The following is an 18,110-nucleotide window of genomic DNA, read 5'->3' as shown; positions in this document are numbered from 1 at the left end:
TTCCTATTGCAATTGTGTAATTATGTCACGTTAAGCCATTATAAGAGGCGAGCTAGCTCTCGGCGGGCGAATGCGCTGCTTATTCTGCGCTTTTTGTAGTGCGCAATGTAATGATGATCGTGATGATGCGCATTATTGTTTCTTTTTCTTTTAATGGATTGGATAGCAGCAGGAAGATATCGGCTTGATAATCAGAGAAATGTTGATTGATTTTGGTTGGAGGGGGGAAGCATGCTTTGTACCCTGCACTGCGGTCGGCGATAATTGATTTTGCTTAAAGTTGGTACCCTATCTTGGAGTAGATCTGCATGTTCAATTTATTGACTTAACTAAACATATGCATTCAATAGAACACCAGGTGGTCCGTAATTGTTTTGCGGGAAGTAGGAATCGGTAACAAAGCCCAAGTCGTAGTGTAAGTAAAATACAACACCAACATGTACATAGAATGTAAGGTTCTTGCGTGGAAAGCCACCATGTATGATAACGAAACATTAGAACAAACGTCTGTACCAGCTTAGCTTCATTCCTGGATACTACACCGACAAGCAGAGAATGCGTTACTCGCATGCCAGTTTCGTACCAAAGCTGGTGAGGCAAATGGCAAACGCCTGGAATGCAGACAAGGGCTGCCTATAATCCATTGTGAATGTATCGTCTCCTACTTTACCAAACTGGAGAAGAACTGTTTCCTCGTCACCTTTCCCTCCTGGCTGGCTCTGATCCATTGTTGCTACCAGTTGGAAGTTCTTAACAGATGCCACTGTCACCCTGCCATGGAAATTTAAGCACCAGCACTGCAAGTGCTCGTGCCATCTTGGAGCTTTGTTTCTTAGAATGGTGCATTCGCCAGGAGATGACTCTGGGTTTTTCATCCTAGAATTGTGCTCAGGCTTGATTTCTGTTTCCCCCAAACATGTACACTTAAGCAAACATACCATTCTCCGAGGACCTCTTGATTTCAAGAGGTTAAACTTGTAGGAGACATGTCCAACCTCGAAGTTACCTGCAGGGACCTGGGGACTCACCTGCTTGCTGGCAAAACGGCGGCTACTTCTGCTGCCTGAGGGCTTTGCACCATTGTGGGGGGGCTGACTGTCGTAGATTGTAAAGTTGGTGCCAAGGAAATCCGAACTGCAAAGGAACAGGATTGTGTCAAAACATTAGCACAAAATGGAGGTGGTTGAGGGAATAAACGTCTGGCCACCACCTATGATGTGTCTTAATGTTGGTACCAAGGAATCAAACACAAATTCACATGATTATAAACTCACTGGCATAAAGAGAAGAGGAGAAAGAATCTTACTGCCACACAAATGAAAATTAGAAAAACAAAAAATCTTGGTCACTATAGCAATAGTCTGCAGCTATATAGCTGTTTTACCAATACAGATGGTTTCTTATATCTGCATTGGTAAATTATATCTATGCAGGCATACACGATTGTCGTAAAAGAAAAGAAAAGGGACTGTTTCAGTAAATGGACAGATAACCAAGAATTATGTGGGTATTAATCAGAAAGAAAATGCTGATGTCATATTTCACTGCCTAACATGGAATAAGACACTAACGTCTTTTTTTCTTTTTTTCTTTTTTTTTTTTTTTTTTTGGGGGGGGGGGGGCGATATATTGGAATAAACACAAAGTTAACACATGCAGAACCACCACCAGGTTAGTTCAGTTCAGACAAAAACTTTATATGCATATACAGTTAGTTAAAAATCAATAGCTTACTCAAAACTAACTGACAAGCTTTTCAAATTAGCACTCGAGAAAATTCTAGAGAAGACACTGTAACCAAAAACAACGTGCAAGAATGGTTGTATTCAAACAAATGAAAATCGGTGTGCACCATAACTGAGTTTCTTACTTTTTCTTTTTTATTTATCCAGTTTCTTTATCAAGGTGCTTTACCTCAGCTTTCCAACATAGGCATTATTTCCTTGCGATATGTCATCCGCATCAAGTGATATAATATACTCAGTATGAGCACCGTGTCTGTACCTTCGTGCTGCTAGAAGAAACTTTCCGTCGTCTGTAAAAGCTGCAAAAAATAAAAACCATAAGTTTCTGAATTCAAATCACAATAAAACATCTAGAATAGAAAGGAAGAACAGAACTGCAATGTGCACATCACATAAACAGTAGGCAGCTTCAGATGTCAAAGAACCTGGTATGCTAGGCCCCTTAGTTTTAAAAAAACTCACGCAGTTTCACCCACCACTTACCATATGCAAGATAACTCCTAAAGCATTGCACCCCAAGGACACCAAGACATACAATTATGATTTCTGACTGCTAAAGTTTTTTCTTAATCCCCTCAAGATGACTCCTAACTCCTGAGGGTAGCTTCAAGATGCTAATAATACTAAAAATAAGTATTTATGAACATGAAAGCAGCCAAACCAACCACACTCCATTTAAATCGAGAAACAGGTCAAGATTCTCATGCAAGACCTTTTAACAAACAAGTCAAGATAATATTTTGTTTGTTTGTTTATGTATACATGCATACGCATTGTTCAAATGAAAAGGATTTTAAAAGAATTCTTGAAGATACAGTATTTATAATAATTGATTTCAGTCTTTCCAGTCATCTGACCAAGCAAGAATCCGTGGTCATTTCCTGATTAAAATTATGATTGGTGACGTAAGAAATCCAAAAAGACGACAGATGATCCCTTTAGTACAGTCTTTAATGAGTTAGACATCAAGCGTTTTTGTCTGTATCAACTACTTTAGACACAATGCCAAACATCTGACACAAAAATGGAATCAATTTAATGCAGCACTGCATGATGATCATTAATAAGTTTGAAAAATGTACTTACATTGTGTGAGACCAAGATAAAGGTAAAATGTTGAGTTCTTCTTGTTCCGCCGTATAAGACACTGGAGAGGAGAGTCCCGGGGGCCCGGCTGCAAAAGAGAGAAAATAGTTAAACCATAAATCCCAACCTCTGCATCCAGTAACAAAAATGTTGATAGTCAAAATATTCAAAGTCTTTGATTTACTCAAATACAAAATAATGATCATTACGGGTATATGCCATATGAACACCACATCATCTGAGACATGCTAGAGCCCACAGATCAGCTTCATAAGGTGATACTCAAACTAAACATGTCAGATGATGTCACCATTTATCTTGGAATCCTCCCAGGTCAAGCATTGCTACTCAATGCACATGTAATTCTATTCATCCTTGGTGAGGCTGTGAAATGATGGAAATTCTCCAAGAAGTCTCGGCAAGAGTGCTGAATCCTCGCACAATTAACTGAGAGTATCCTTTGCTGAGTTTTTTCATTTTCCATTCAGGACAATGGGCTCAGATGTTCCTTACCTTAATATAGGGGTCATCCACCAAAGGAGATTCTCTCATAGCAGTCTAGGTCAGGAAAAAGGGCTAAAAATCTATCTGACGCTGATACTATGTCCCAGTAGTGCTTGGGCATTAAGACATGCCAATCCCAAGATCATCGACAATGTTCAATGGCCAAAATTTTGCATTTGACATAAAAGTATTAAGCCATACTTCTTAATATAGGGGTCATCCACCAAAATTTTGATCTTATGAGATTTATGCCACATAGCAACTCCAAACCAAGACAGAGGCTTACAGCATGCCCCAACTCCCATACTTGTCCAATTAACATTGCGATTGAGATCTTTGTTAGAATTATTCCACTATGGGATGTCGAGCTAGTTAGTAACACTCATGCACCAATAGTAGAAGCCTGGGCACCTGGCCTTTAGCTCCTATACCTTTTGCTAGAGATTTTGCCTGTTCCAATTCATTTACAGTCTCAAAGACTAATTCATCTACAAAGGGCTCCATTACAGCTACGTAAACACTCCCCCCCACCTTCTCTCAGTCTGCGTCCTAAAGGACCTCCTCTTTCATCCAATTCACTTCCATGCTCCAACACAGCTCAACACCAGACAGACTACGAGAAGGGTCCTCAAACAACCTACTAGGAATCCAATATCCACAATTACTAGAGGAGCATTTTACAAAAAAGTTTTTAAAACATAAGGAGCCCGAATTTAACGTATAGAAAGAAGTCCCTGAAAAAGTTGAACAACATAAAATCAATTGCAAACTTAGAAGAACAAAACCAGCTACCATGTCCACATAAAATCAACCAGCACGTTAATTATACAAACGCATATAACTTTTATATCAAAAATAGAAAAGAGGGAAGCACAAATCTAATTATGCATATCAGCGAAAAATTCAAAAAATGCCAATAAAGATCAGACCTGTTTGAGGCAAGAGGGGAACGTGATCTTGCCACTTTGAAGCGGAGACCTAACAATCTCTCTGGTGACGCCTCTCCACCTCTTGCACACACAAGCGCAAGCGACGACGGTATTCCGAATCGGCCACCGATCCTCGCTCGCCTCGACTCTCTGTATGATCTCTCTGAGCAGCTCCGGCAGCATCGTCGACCAGGACACGTCGCCGTCGCCGTCGCCGTCGCCATCTTCCAGCCCTCCACTGCCATCCATTTTCTGCTCGATTTGCACATTTTCTAGGGTTTTGAGCCCCTTGACCGATTTGGAGAGCGCGAAGGACCGACTACTGATCCTTCGCGACAGAAATGACCTTCTGAGTGACATCGTTACCGACACGGTCTCATTCAGATAGGCGCTCAGAAAATCAGAGAATATTTTCTCGGGAAAATTGTTCGGGGAAGAGAAAATTTGATAAGAGTGGCCTGCTACGTCTGAGATTTTGTCACAGAACTTAAAACGACGTGAATGGACACGTGTCCTCTCACCACCGGACGGTTTCTCGTCTTTCTTGACCGGCATTTGACGTTATGATTCATCATTCATTCATTTATTTTATTTTTTATTTTTGTTTCCCTGAAAAAGGTAGAGTCAAGAGGACTTTGCCGTTCTAGTTTGACTGAATCTTAAGAGTTACGATTATTATCTGTAAACAACAAATACAAGGCTTTAATCTAGTTTATTATGATGATTAATCATAGTTAATCATGTGTATTTCTTTCCTAATTTACATATAAGCCCTTCAAGTTATTTACCACGCGACACGTGTCCCAATGTATTTGATGTATTTTGATTCAAATATAAAATTTGACTCCACTCGTCCATCTCATTGAATTTTCTCCTCTCATTGAATTCTCTTCGGTCAAAAATTTGACTTTTATTTATTTAGATTGACTTATGATAGCAATTTGACCATTCACATAGTACAAGTATGACTGAGTATATAAATATGTAGGAAAATATTATTAGTATATTATTGTGTATATTTTGGGGTACATAATGATGTATTAATGTATAAAATGTCCTCACTCATGATAGTGAGACGTAGTGAGACGAGAGGTATTTATATCATCTATGTGCCTTGTGTAATCCAAAATATATATAAATGATGTACAAATAATATGATCATAAATGTGTAAATTTTTAAAAATCAAATACATAATTTATTACGTATTATCACATATTAAGATTGATTTAATCATCCAAAACTACGAAAATCAAGCATTGCCATTGCAGGTTGGGCAGGCTATGGATACGCTCAAGACCGAAGATTGCTATCTTTAACATATTTGGTTGTGATTGACTCCAAACTATCATCACCATGTGTAGCAACATAGTATATTTTTTTCGTAAATTATGTAATTACCATATATTTTAACACGTTATGTTTTGATAATATGTGTTTATTATATCTAAATTTTATAAGTGAGCAATTTTAGTTAGTCAATGTTAAAATAAATACATTCACAATGATAAAATCGATCGATAAAGAAAGTATAGATTTATAAATGAGTTGTAATAAATACACATTACTTAAAAAATTACTTGTTATAAGATAAAATAATAATTTTTTTGTGTGCGAAAAGTTTCTTGATCATAATGTAAAAGAGTATCTCGACGAGTATGTGAGTGATCTACAAAGAAAGAAATCAATGAGGGGTGCGAGTGAAGTTAGTTGATTCCAACCATTTTGTCACTCAAGTGAGTCATCTAAGGAAGGTCCTTCGAGTCTCCCTGGCCTTGGTCATCCGATGATTTCACGCAATTGTAACTTGTTTTTGTGGACGTCTCTTCTATTAGGCTTTTGGGCTTCTTTCTTTAAGTCATGGATGGGCTCACTTTTTTGGACATAACAAAAATTATGCATACTTATATAATATTTCTTAATATCTTAATACAATAATTAATATGACCCTTATTTTATTTAAAATCATTTTCAAATTTAGATAAAAGGGGGGATTTTTTTTTTTTTTTAAACATAGGAATCGAGGAGCTTTGCCTAGTTGCGCCTTCAGTGCGAGCATTGCCTCCTTATAACCTATGAGCTAACCCAAACTGGACCATCGGGCTAGGCCAAGGTAAGTTCGGGTCAAAGACCCTTGCCCGCGGCCCCCCGTGTAGTTAAGCAATACCTATTACATTGTGCAGGATTCGAACACACAACCTTGGCATACCCAGCACCAGAAACTCATGCGGTCGATCACTTGAGCTACCTTGAGAGATTAAAAATAAGGGAGATTATTAAAGACAAATCATTTGATATTATATTTTGTTTTTGTATTGACCATACAATTGTGTTTTATTGCACTTGGTTCTGTATAGTTGGAGGTACCGATGCTACTCAAGGTGGAAGCCACTTAGGCCAACAAGTGTCTTTAGGCTATTTTCAACTCATTTTTTAATCTAATTTCTTATTATATTATAAATAATTCACTCTTTATTTTTAGCTTATTTCAAAAATACGTGTGTTCCAACTACATTCCCTATTCACATCTCTATTTCACTTTCTATTTCATTTATTTATTTTAATAAACTCCAATTTTATTTATTTTATCTTCTCTATAATTTTTATACATACACAAAATTAATAATCAAATACACAAATTAATAATTAAATACACAAAATAATCACATACATGCATAAACAAAATAATTAAATATGCATATATACAAAATCAATAATTAACTATAAAAATTAATAACCAAATACAAAATATCAATCATCCAATACATTAATAAAGAAAAAATATCAAAATCCCACAAACCCACTTCCTCAAAATTTGGTCTCCAAATTCTGAATATTCCAATCCAAAATTCAAAGGAAACCCACGAAATAATCATTGGTCATGAAGAAACCCACGCTGCCGTTGCCACTAGTTCTAATTGTCCCCATCATTTTTGCTGTTGCTCATCCCTTCTATTGCTACTTGTTCTTCTCTAGTCAATTCCTGCGTCTAGCCGCCACCAAATTTGGTGGTTATTGATGGTCATTGGGTGGGAGAGAGAGAGAGAGAGTTGAACAATTTGAAACTCAACAAATATTTGAATAGTGACAAGACATATGGAGAGCAATATTGAGGTGGATTTTATGGAGATAGCTCTTAAAATTTTAACTTAGCAAGTAATTTCTACTCGTATTAGAGATAACCTTAGAACCCTAGCTCTGTGGATCTGAAAGTTAAACGGCCCAAATACCCAAGTCCAACTTGGATTGAGACCCGCATCCACCACCTAGGAGTTGCCAAATCCATGCCTTTTAAAACACTAGGTTGCGTAAATTTCAATTCAAATTGAAAAAATAGATTGGATTGAATTTAAAACATTGATTTGATCTAAGATTAGACCATTTTGATTCAATTTTTCATTAAGAAATAGTAAATTAGTTTTTGATCTACTTGGTTCGATTTGGAGCAAAAACCAAGTAATATGTGATCGAATTGTGCTTCTTGTTTCGATTCAATCTTCGGTCTTCAAATTAAAAGCTCTCCGATCCCTATTTAAACCATTTGCACACTCTTAATTAATCTCAAAATGTGAGCCCATCAATCAAAAACATGCACTTACTCGTAAGAATGATAATAGATATTTTAATTATTTATTTACAATTAAGTAAATATAAAAATTAAGATACAAACATAAAATTTACACAAATGACATTCGATTCAAACTATTTCACCCTTTTTAAAATTCACGATCTATTTGTACTATGGCCTAGATAACGAACATGTTAGACAATAAGTGAAACTTGAGATTTGTCCCCACAAATTAGAGATGGGAAATGGGCAGGTCGGGACGGCTCTGCCCGCATCCCGCTTGGCCCAGCAATTTGGTGGGCCGGGCCGAATTTAGCCCACGAGAGAGATGGGCCGGGCCAAGAAAATGGAAACTTGGGCCTGGCACGACCTTATGGCCCTTAGTAAATGGGCCAAAGTGGGCCGGGCCGGGCCATGGGCCTGCTGGGCTAGGCCGGCCTGTGAGCAATTTATTTTTAATTTTTTTATATATTTTTTTATTTTTTCTCAAATGTAACTAATATTTTTAAAATATGTTTATTAATGTTTACTTATAATTTTGATGTTTGTAAAATTATGATATTTACAATAAACATTATGTTTACAAAAATTACACTAAAATTATGTTTACAAACATAATAAACATTATGTTTACAAACATTACAATAAAATTATATTTACAAGAAACATAATTTTTAATTATTATGTTTATAATTATTAAATACAAACATAATTTTTTAATTTTTTTTAATTTTTTTGTGGGTTGGGTAGAGCCATTTTAGCGAGTTGGTTGATGGGTCGGCCAACAGGCTATTTTGGTGAGTCGGGCCGCAGGTCACATATTGCTGGCTCAGCACGTCCCTCATTTTGCTAGGTGGGCCGGCTCGGCCCAACCCGTTTGTTATAGTAACGGGCTATGAGGCCGGCTGCCCAATTCATTTCCCATCTCTACCACAAATAGATACAAATAATTAAATAATCTTGTATAGAGATAAAATTAAACTCATAACCTCACAATATCTCAACTTACCGAATACGTATAACGAATCGTCTACATTACTTTGAGGGGTTTGTTTTGCTTTATTGTGGATTATTTTTATTTTTTTCTATATAATTTCTCAATAATAAAGGATTACTATATTTGATTAAGAGATAGGGACTTTTAATTACCAAATTGCTAAAATAAATAAAATTATATTAGCGATAATTTATTTAAAAAATTATTTTTGTAGTCACTCCGGAAACACGATCGGGTTTTAATAGTCTCCGAGACACGTGCCCCACCTGTGGACAGGTGTCGCCATGCATGCACGCACGAGACATCCACGTGACACGTAGCACCCAGCTTTGACTAAGCCACCCTCTTTCCCTCTCTAAGCACTGATAATCCCTTCTATATTAACATTCAGAGTTTCCATGATTAAAAGATTAATTAATTACAAATAAAGGATTATGGAAACTTAATAAAAAAAAGTTTATCTTAATTAATTATTTATTATATCTTCTTAACATCTAATTGATCGGAATCGGACGATTTGGAGCGACCGACACGCTTTTGACGATTTTTATTTTCTAACCGGCCCGATTAATTATTTGATCGGCGTAACATTACTTTAATTAACCACTGTAACACAATCTTCCCTCATTAAGACAGAAGCACGATTGGTCGATCGAGTTCGTCGTCGTCGACCGATCGGTCAAACTTTGCGACGAAGACGATCGTGGTTAAGACCCCAACTCCGGACGCCGAAGTGAAACTCGGCGGCGGCGACGAGGAACTCCACCCCCTGCTGCGGCGTCAGCAGATCCACCACTTTCCGCACCGTTCTCAGCCGTAGATCGTCCGCCTTCTCCAGAATCCTCACCAGCCGTTCGATCTTCCCATCCACATTTGTGCATACGCCCAGAAGATCACTCGAACAATCCTAAACGATTAATGAATAAATTAATTAACATGCGAGTTAATATGAAGAGCCTGTGTCTGGACTCTGGAGTTTGTGGGTTGTAAGAGAACAATGGCAAATGTTGGTTTGAGTGTATGAAAAGATATAATTATGTTTATTAGGAGAATGACAGTAATTAATGTGATGATTATATGCTAATGTTTTAATCTTAACGAGGTAATTAGGAACAACCCACATATAAGGAGGATCAAGAAGAAAAGAGGGAATTTTGTTCCGAAATTCATGCCTGCCAGTCGGACAACTCATCGGTGATGGAATTCTCTTCCCGGACGGTGTCGCACTGCAACTCACTGACGCGGCGGAACTGGGCGGGCGAGAGGTCCCCGAGGTCGCCGGTGCGTAGGCCACGGAGGATGTCGATGACGTGGGACTCGAACAGGATGCTGGACTCGGTGTAGACCAGGTGGAAGGCTGTGGTGGGCCTCCACCCGCCGATCCAGTGCAGCGACCGCTCCAGAGCGGTGCACCACGGCTCCGCGAAGACGGACACGACGTCGTGCTTGGCGGCGAGGGACTTGACCCGGTAGTACTCGGCATAGTGGGTCATTACCTTGTGGACAAGCTGGCGGAGGGCGTGGTGGTCCTCTTGGGTGGCCGGCGGCCGGCGAGCCTCCGCCAGCTGGTCGACCATGCGGCGGAGGTGGTCGAACCAGGTCTGGTAGAAGCCGTGGAAGCTCATTTGGGGAGATTTTAGGGAGAAAAGTGGTTGGGTTTTCAGGTGATTGGGATTGGCTTTGATTTATAGAGATGGGATTTGAAACGGCACGACGGTGACGGTGAGGAATGCCCGGTGGCAGGCCCTTGAAGAAACTTGGGAGATTATCATTGGACACTGTTTGAGTGCTTTTGCTAAAACTTTAAATTAATTAATTCTACAATAAGCCAAATTCATATCCTTCCCCTCTTCATTTCATGTCTTTTTTTTATCCATTTAAATTTTTTATTATTTAAATTATATTTTTATATTTCTATTTTTAAATTTAAATTTTTAATTTTTTTTACATATTAAAATATAAGAGATAAAATTAATTCTAAAATATAGGTACAAAAATTTAATTAAAATAATAAGAAGTTCAATTTATTATATAAAAAAATTAAAGTAAAGAAATTAAGTTAATTCAAAATAAATGTTTAGAGATATAATTAAAATAATATTTTTTTGATAATTATAAAAAAAGATAAAAGTATATGGGTGAAAATATAAATAATTTTGATTATTAAAATAAAATGAAAGAAATTTAATTTTTAATTTTATTTGTAAATAATTTAAATTTTAATAAAAACACAAAAATGTAAAGTTACGGATACGGATGTCAGATCCCGTTGGAGTTTTTCTCTCTTCGAGATACCCTAGCAGCCGCCGTTTGTGGCTTGAACCCTCGTCGCCGCTGTCAAGCTGGCCATCCGACGATCCGCCGACGCCGAAGGTTCCTTTCCTCTCCAATTTCTCTTCCCTTTCCGCTGATTCCATCTCCTTGTTCTCCCACGTTCTTCCGCTTCTCTGTTCCACCCTCCCAAGGTTTTGTTCTCCATCGCCTACAGCCCAATCACCAAGTTGTTGAGCCGTTATCATCGATTTCCTCTGTAAATCCACCCCCAAAAGTCGGTGACCCAGCGATCACTCCAAATCGTTACCTTGAAGACACACGCCCACTGTTACCCTCTAAAGACCATCCCCAATTCTTCACCATTGTCCGCTCAGTTCGTTTCACGCTCAACATAACTGATATCTGGCAATTAGCCAATACAATTAGTGCATTTCCCTTTTTTCCATTTTGAAAATCGCACTCGACTTGGTAGCGAAGGGAGGACGGACGAGCGAGTACGGGCATGGAGAAGAGGGGAAAAAGCTCCCGAACGAAGCTCAACATTGCCATCATTCATCCAGATCTTGGAATCGGTAACTATATTGTGTGCATGTACATCTTATTTAACAATTATGGGTTAAGATTGGATCTCACTGTTTTGGGACAATTTTTGGTTTTTAGGGTTGGCAGAACGATATTATATATCATTAATTCTTCAATATTCTAATCTTGCTTCTTTTTTTTTTTGTTTCAAATGGTCGAAATTGTATTAATGCTCAATCTGGTTGTCTGGATGAACCTGTTTCGATTTTGATTGAACAAATTCAACATTTGTTGATCTAAAACAACTTCGTTCCAAGTTTCATCTACACGCCTAGTGAGTAGATAATACATGCTGCAAAATAAATGATTCAAATTTTCATAAAGAAAGCTAATTTGTAAGGTTTGGAGTTATTTCATTTCTGCAATCAAATTTCGGAATTATCCAATTGATAAATGAGTGAATTAATCAATGTGTCCAATTTTCATGCCACAAACACTAAGCCATTAGAGAATATGGTTATTACTGTTTGACCATCTAGGAGTCAATTGCATAAACTACTTAAGAAGTTAGGCTCAGGGTTTTTAGTTTGGATATTTACTGTTCTTGTCTTAACTCTCCACCTCTGGATCCTAAATATATGAGATTAACTGAGGATTCAAGCCACTGATAATTAGACTTATCTCAGACTGCCAGGACATGGATTAGTCTAAATATGTCTTGAATTCCATAGTTGCAAAGAGGAACTGTAAAAGTGTATGTTGCCTCACATAATAAAATAAGGTGCTACAATACCATTAATATAATACATCTGTGATTTGCATACCATCAGTAACTGTTCAACTCATTTTGTTATTCCACCTTGTTCTAATCATTTATAATCAGCTGATAGTTTTCACTTCAGTGTAAGCTAAAGGAAGGATATGGTGAACTTGTTTGATATCTTTATGCTATGTTTTGGAACTAGGATTTTGGAAGGAAAAGGAAAAGGAAAATGAATATTCATATGTGCATGCCAAAATATGTATACATAAGTTGTCATTTTTCTTTTTGTTGGAAAATATTAGCACCAAACATAGTTTCAAAATACTAGTTCTAAAGTAGCCTCTACAAGTATGGTCAATGAAATTCCAAAAATGATTAGCTTATAAGTGGAAGAAAGTCCCAGTTTCAATCTAAGTCTTTGAACCAATTGATGCTAACAAGAATAGCAAGAATGCTAGCATGTCCTAACCTTATCAATTCCAATGGAACTGTTCTGACCATTGGTATTGTCTCAAGGCTTACATAGATTCTGCAGTATCTTGGATTAACAAAAAATTCTCTAAAACATTCTCATTCCAATTGATCTCTAATTGATACAACAGCAATGGATGTAACGACTTTATTGGATAATTTAATAATTCTTGACTGTCAATTTTACCAACATTTTTTTTTGTAAAGCTTTCTGAATGTGTCAGTCAACAAGGATGAGTGGCACATAATCTAACTGCTATTAGATGTTGCTTGGTATTTCATCATGAATGAATCTATTGTAGCCTTATGCTCTGTGTATGTTGAAATGTTGCCGTACTGTGATAATTTGTTGCCAAATCTGTTATCATATACTCAGCTATTTCATCATTTATGAATATATTTTGTTCATACACTTTTTATGCACAAGGAACTCTTGTCCATAATGTGATACATTATTGCAGCATGTACGCTCATCATACACTTTTGTGCATGTGAAAATCTTGTGCCCCTATTAGACTTTGTTGGTACACTTGTTATCACCATAGCGAGGTGTTTCATCATGAATAAATCTTACTGTAATCATATGTTGTGCATGTGGAAATCTAGCCCTGGCTGTTAGACTTGTTGCTACATGTGTTGTCACTATACTTAATATCTTGATGTTTTATGTATAGGTGGAGCTGAAAGATTAATTGTCGATGCTGCTGTGGAGCTTGCATCCCATGGGCACAACGTTCATATCTTTACTGCGCATCATGATAAAAATCGATGTTTTGAGGAGACCCTAAGTGGTGCGTATTTCGTATCTTTTTGCCCTAACAATTTGCTTATGGGTTGTAACCCATGTGATTTGGAGTTAATATTCTTAGATTCTTTTGTTTGTTTATTTATTCATTTTGCCTGCCTTGAATTTATGTTCATATGGTGTCTAAGAAAGATGGACACTTCCAGGTGCTGCATTTGCATTCGACACCTAAGCCCTTCAAACACCCAGCAAAACATGTGTTATTTAGCATTAAAAAAAAAAAGAAAGAAAAGGAAACACAACAAAGCTGCTTGTTATTGTAGAAATGCAACCATAATTTGTTGAACAAAAATTCAGTATGGTACCTTTTTCCTTCCATGTATGCTTATAGAAAAAGTTTTGCATGTACAATGGAAATCATTTGCAAAAGGAAAAAGTTTTCCCTTCTGCTTAGACACACTTGTTCTCTTCTAGTTTCATTTCCTGTGGAATTGTGAATTTCCCATTCAGTCAAAATTTGGTTTGCAATATGTTGGTCGGAAGCTGGATTCTGCTATGAATTTGAATCATGTAGCAGTACTGTTTAAAATGCAGAAGGAACAGTTTAGCACAGTGTGAATGAAATTGTAAGCAGCTTTGATACACTAAGAAATAATTAGATAAAAATATTTTAAAATGAGATGTCAATTTTTGTTATTTTATTGGCGGATAAAATTTTTTGAAATGGTGGACGATTTTGGATCTTATTTTCATTTTAAGTGTCTTGATGACACATGAGGAAAAAATTTAGGAAATTAGTAACTTCCTGGGTCTTCATGCTTCTCGGCTTCTCTTTGTTTATTATTTTTTGGTGTATTCAAGCATCAATCATCAGGGTATGCCTGGAATTACACCTGCTATAAATATCTGCATGTGTTTTGCTTCAACTTCCCTTTTGAGGTAGGCTTTATTCTTCTGTGTGATATGTGAAATTAGCATAAAATGAAATGTTCAGGAACCTTCCCTGTTGCTGTATATGGTGATTTCCTACCCCGTCATATCTTCTACCGTCTACATGCAGTATGTGCATATATCCGGTGCATTTTTGTTGCTTTGTGTGTATTGTTCCTGTGGCCATCATTTGATGTCATACTTGCTGATCAAGTCTCTATAGTTGTTCCATTGATGAAGCTAAAGAAGTCAGCTAAGGTAACTTCAACTTTCTGTTCTTCTCGCTCCAGCATTAGACATTTATAGGTATTTCACCCTGGCCCTTTCTTGTCCAGGTTGTGTTCTATTGCCATTTTCCAGATTTGTTGCTTGCTCAACATACAACACTTCTCAGAAGGATATACCGGAAACCCATAGACTTTATAGAAGAAATAACCACTGGTCATTTCTGTATCCTTAGTATGTTCTGCATTAAAGTGTGTTTTAAAATATTTATTGATTTCCTGATTGATTTGCAGGCATGGCTGATTTGATTCTTGTTAACAGCAAATTTACTGCATCCACTTTTGCAAATACATTTAAGCATCTTGACGCAAGAGGAATTAAACCAGCCGTGCTTTACCCAGCTGTCAATGTAGATCAATTTGATAGACCTCATGCTTCTAAGTAATAAACATGCTCATTCTTGGTATCTTCTACTTAGACATGGTTTTTTATTACTGTGCATGCATTTTCCTCATCTAGTTTTGACCCTTGCATCAAAGTTTAGGAGGTTATGTAACACTATTCTGTTTTAGGTTGAATTTTCTCTCCATCAACCGCTTTGAAAGGAAAAAGAACATAGAATTAGCGATATCTGCCTTTGCCATGCTTCACACTCTTGAAGATGATGCTCCTCAAACACACAATGTGGCTGATGTTACCTTGACAGTTGTAGGCAAGGCTCTTCGTTCTATTGTCATACTTGGCTTCCTGTATATTCTATTAAATGCATACTATTTGCTTGTTGCTATCATAAAGAAACTGCAGTTAATATTACTGCTGTGCTACAGTACATTTAAGGGATTAGCATAAATGTGTTAGTGTAGGCTTTGTGATCATGCCAAGTGTTGTGGATCCATAACCAAATATGCTATAATTTCAGATATAGCATTCTTTGGTAACCATTGGACTTGGAATGTGTGTTATGATGACAATTATGTTTACACTTTATTAACTTAGATATACTTGTATTCGTATGCAAATGGTGATTATTTTTCTTACATGGCATTGTTTGATGAACATCTATAATACAAATAAAATTCTTATTTGTTCCTATGAAGATACTACATTTATATTTATTATACTTGCTGTTGTCCTTGAGTAGTAGCAAATTTAATGTTGATTTGTGGAAAATATAAGTCATCTTGTATAATCTACGGATGGTAGTAGCATGAAATTGACTTGAGTTTAATTCCTTGGTGATGGTAGTTTTTCAGCTTGAAATTTAAAAAAGAGTAGGATTTAATGAGGTTGTTGGGAACTGATATTCAAGACGACCATGTGTACTCATCTCCTTGCTCTACAAGACAATCCTACATTTTGCTTTTAATCACCCTGCTTGAACGATATTCAATTTGTGTTTAAGAAATTATGGCAATACTCTTTGCATATATATATGCACTCATTTGGAGCAAACACGTGTGTAACTGCTCATTTGTTATTTGCTTATTCATCTCCAGGTGGCTTTGACAAACGGCTAAAAGAGAATGTTGAATACTTGGAGGAATTGAAAACCTTGGCAGAAAGGGAAGGCGTGTCTCACCAAGTCTATTTCATGACATCCTGCTCCACAGCTGATCGAAATGCCCTGCTTTCAGATTGCCTGTGCGTTCTTTATACACCCAAGGTACATGAATGTTCTATATTTATCAACTTGATCATACATGTGTTGAGAGGTCTCACAAGAGTGCATGATGAGTATAGGATGAACATTTTGGAATTGTTCCCTTGGAGGCAATGGCCGCCCATAAACCTGTAATTGCATGCAAAAGTGGGGGGCCTGTTGAAACAGTCAAGGATGGTGTGACAGGGTTCCTTTGTGACCCTACACCTCAAGCATTCTGTTCAGCCATGGCGAAGCTCATTCAGGAGCCCCAGCTGGCAGAGAGAATGGGAGCGGAAGCTAAACGTCATGTCACCGAGTCATTTTCCACCAAGATATTTGGTCGACGCTTGAATCAAATTGTCATCGATATAGCCGGATGGAAGAGTGAGTGAGTATATCTAAACGAATGGGGTCCATGCTCTTCTCTTCTCCATGATGTCTCGGTACACTTGGGGCAAATATGCCCCGATTGAGTGGCACGGCTATGGGTCTTAATGGGATTTTGTTCACTCTTGAAGGCTATTTATTCTAGTAGGGGAAGACCCACAGTCGTGCTTCATTACATTCGTCATGCACTATCATGTTTGTAAGGTATGGACGTCAGGGCTGATAGTTGTTGCGTATATTGTTAATTTATAAATCATTCTGGTTTTTTAGGTGTAAAACTAATTGCAACGCACTGTTACGCCTTAAGGCAAAGAGGCTATTGGGAGACTCCTAACTCCATCTGAGCTGCACAAACAGGTGGAGTTGTAAAAGGAGAATATTAGGCCACATGGGGCTCTCAACTTGGGCGGTATCATGTAAATATGGAAGGCCCAATACTTGGGACCTGACTTAAATGTTAAGGCCCTTTTCATTGACCAAATTTATATTTTTATCCTTTTATTTTAATGATTTTTTTTCGTGTGGCTATTTAAATTTTATGTTGTTTTGATTATATTTTTAGATAATATATTTTTGAGTAATTTAATTCTTGTATTTTGATATTTTTTTTGTATGACAATTTAAATTTTTTGTTATTTCGATTACACTTTTAAATTATACTTTTTCAAATCAATTGCATATCTTACAAATGCTTTTTCAAATCAATTGCATATCTTACAAATGCAATTGAAGCAACAAAAATGTAATTGAGTCATGTATTGACGAGATGTGTAATGTACTTAAAAATATATGAATTAAATTATTCAAAAATGCATTGTCGATGGGTGTAAATAAAACAATGAAAAGTATGAAAAGTTTGGTTGGTAGATAAAAAAAATGTGAAACTGCAAAGGTTTTATAGGCTTGACCCATTTACATTCTAACTTCAATGAGTTCCCACATTGCATTGTTAAACAAAATCTTGCCTGGATCTGGGATGTCATGAGGAAACTCTTCCCAAGTTGTGTCAATCATGTTAAAAGAGTGGCAATTTTTTGTTGATAAGTAGAAAAGTTCGGGACAAAAGACAGAAATATATGGAAGTCTAGAATTCATGTAACCGACCCCACATAGTGGGATAAAGGCTGGATATGTTATTGTTGTTGTAAGTAGAAAAGTTCGACTAAACATCGTTCCAATTGGTCTCTCTTGGCAGGGAATTTTCCCATTTCTTAATGTGGCTAATTATTTGAAAAACTCGGCTATACATCCGCTCACTACATTAAATGAAGAATGAAGTCATGCTACTTGTACATAGAAAGTTACACTTCAGGTTACATAGAGA

At 37.0% G+C, this 18,110-nt stretch overlaps 3 protein-coding genes across 6 annotated transcripts; 1 reads left to right on the top strand and 2 right to left on the bottom strand.

Moving 5' to 3' along the window:
* Window positions 1-311: 311 nt before the first annotated feature.
* On the bottom strand, window positions 312-4,737 carry LOC127792015 (tubby-like F-box protein 7). Its single transcript, XM_052322295.1, has 4 exons — window positions 4,265-4,737; window positions 2,832-2,919; window positions 1,915-2,044; window positions 312-1,134 (listed from the first exon to the last, which is right to left on the bottom strand). Exons 1-4 carry the CDS (start codon window positions 4,622-4,624, stop codon window positions 561-563), a joined length of 1,152 nt encoding a protein of 383 aa, XP_052178255.1. The 5' UTR covers window positions 4,625-4,737; the 3' UTR covers window positions 312-560.
* A 4,606-nt stretch (window positions 4,738-9,343) lies between these two features.
* Window positions 9,344-10,627, bottom strand: LOC127792300 (protein DOG1-like 4). Its single transcript, XM_052322753.1, has 2 exons — window positions 10,000-10,627; window positions 9,344-9,734 (listed from the first exon to the last, which is right to left on the bottom strand). Exons 1-2 carry the CDS (start codon window positions 10,450-10,452, stop codon window positions 9,507-9,509), a joined length of 681 nt encoding a protein of 226 aa, XP_052178713.1. The 5' UTR covers window positions 10,453-10,627; the 3' UTR covers window positions 9,344-9,506.
* Window positions 10,628-11,080: 453 nt separating this feature from the next.
* On the top strand, window positions 11,081-17,064 carry LOC127792428 (uncharacterized). 4 transcript variants are annotated; one of them, XM_052322914.1, is made up of 8 exons: window positions 11,081-11,673; window positions 13,532-13,648; window positions 14,663-14,790; window positions 14,868-14,973; window positions 15,051-15,198; window positions 15,330-15,469; window positions 16,254-16,420; window positions 16,498-17,064. In XM_052322914.1, the coding sequence occupies exons 1-8, from the start codon at window positions 11,604-11,606 to the stop codon at window positions 16,789-16,791; spliced, it is 1,170 nt and encodes a 389-aa protein (XP_052178874.1). In that variant the 5' UTR covers window positions 11,081-11,603; the 3' UTR covers window positions 16,792-17,064. The 4 variants fall into 4 exon arrangements, with proteins under 4 accessions (XP_052178874.1, XP_052178873.1, XP_052178876.1 ...); XM_052322913.1 differs by having other exon boundaries at window positions 14,597-14,790; XM_052322916.1 differs by lacking the exon at window positions 14,663-14,790 and having other exon boundaries at window positions 15,079-15,198.
* The last annotated feature ends 1,046 nt before the right edge of the window (window positions 17,065-18,110 follow it).

The sequence above is a fragment of the Diospyros lotus genome, chromosome 15 (assembly GCF_014633365.1).
Source record: "Diospyros lotus cultivar Yz01 chromosome 15, ASM1463336v1, whole genome shotgun sequence".
Classification (NCBI taxonomy): domain Eukaryota; kingdom Viridiplantae; phylum Streptophyta; class Magnoliopsida; order Ericales; family Ebenaceae; genus Diospyros; species Diospyros lotus.
This window is presented reverse-complemented; position numbering and strand designations above follow the sequence as displayed.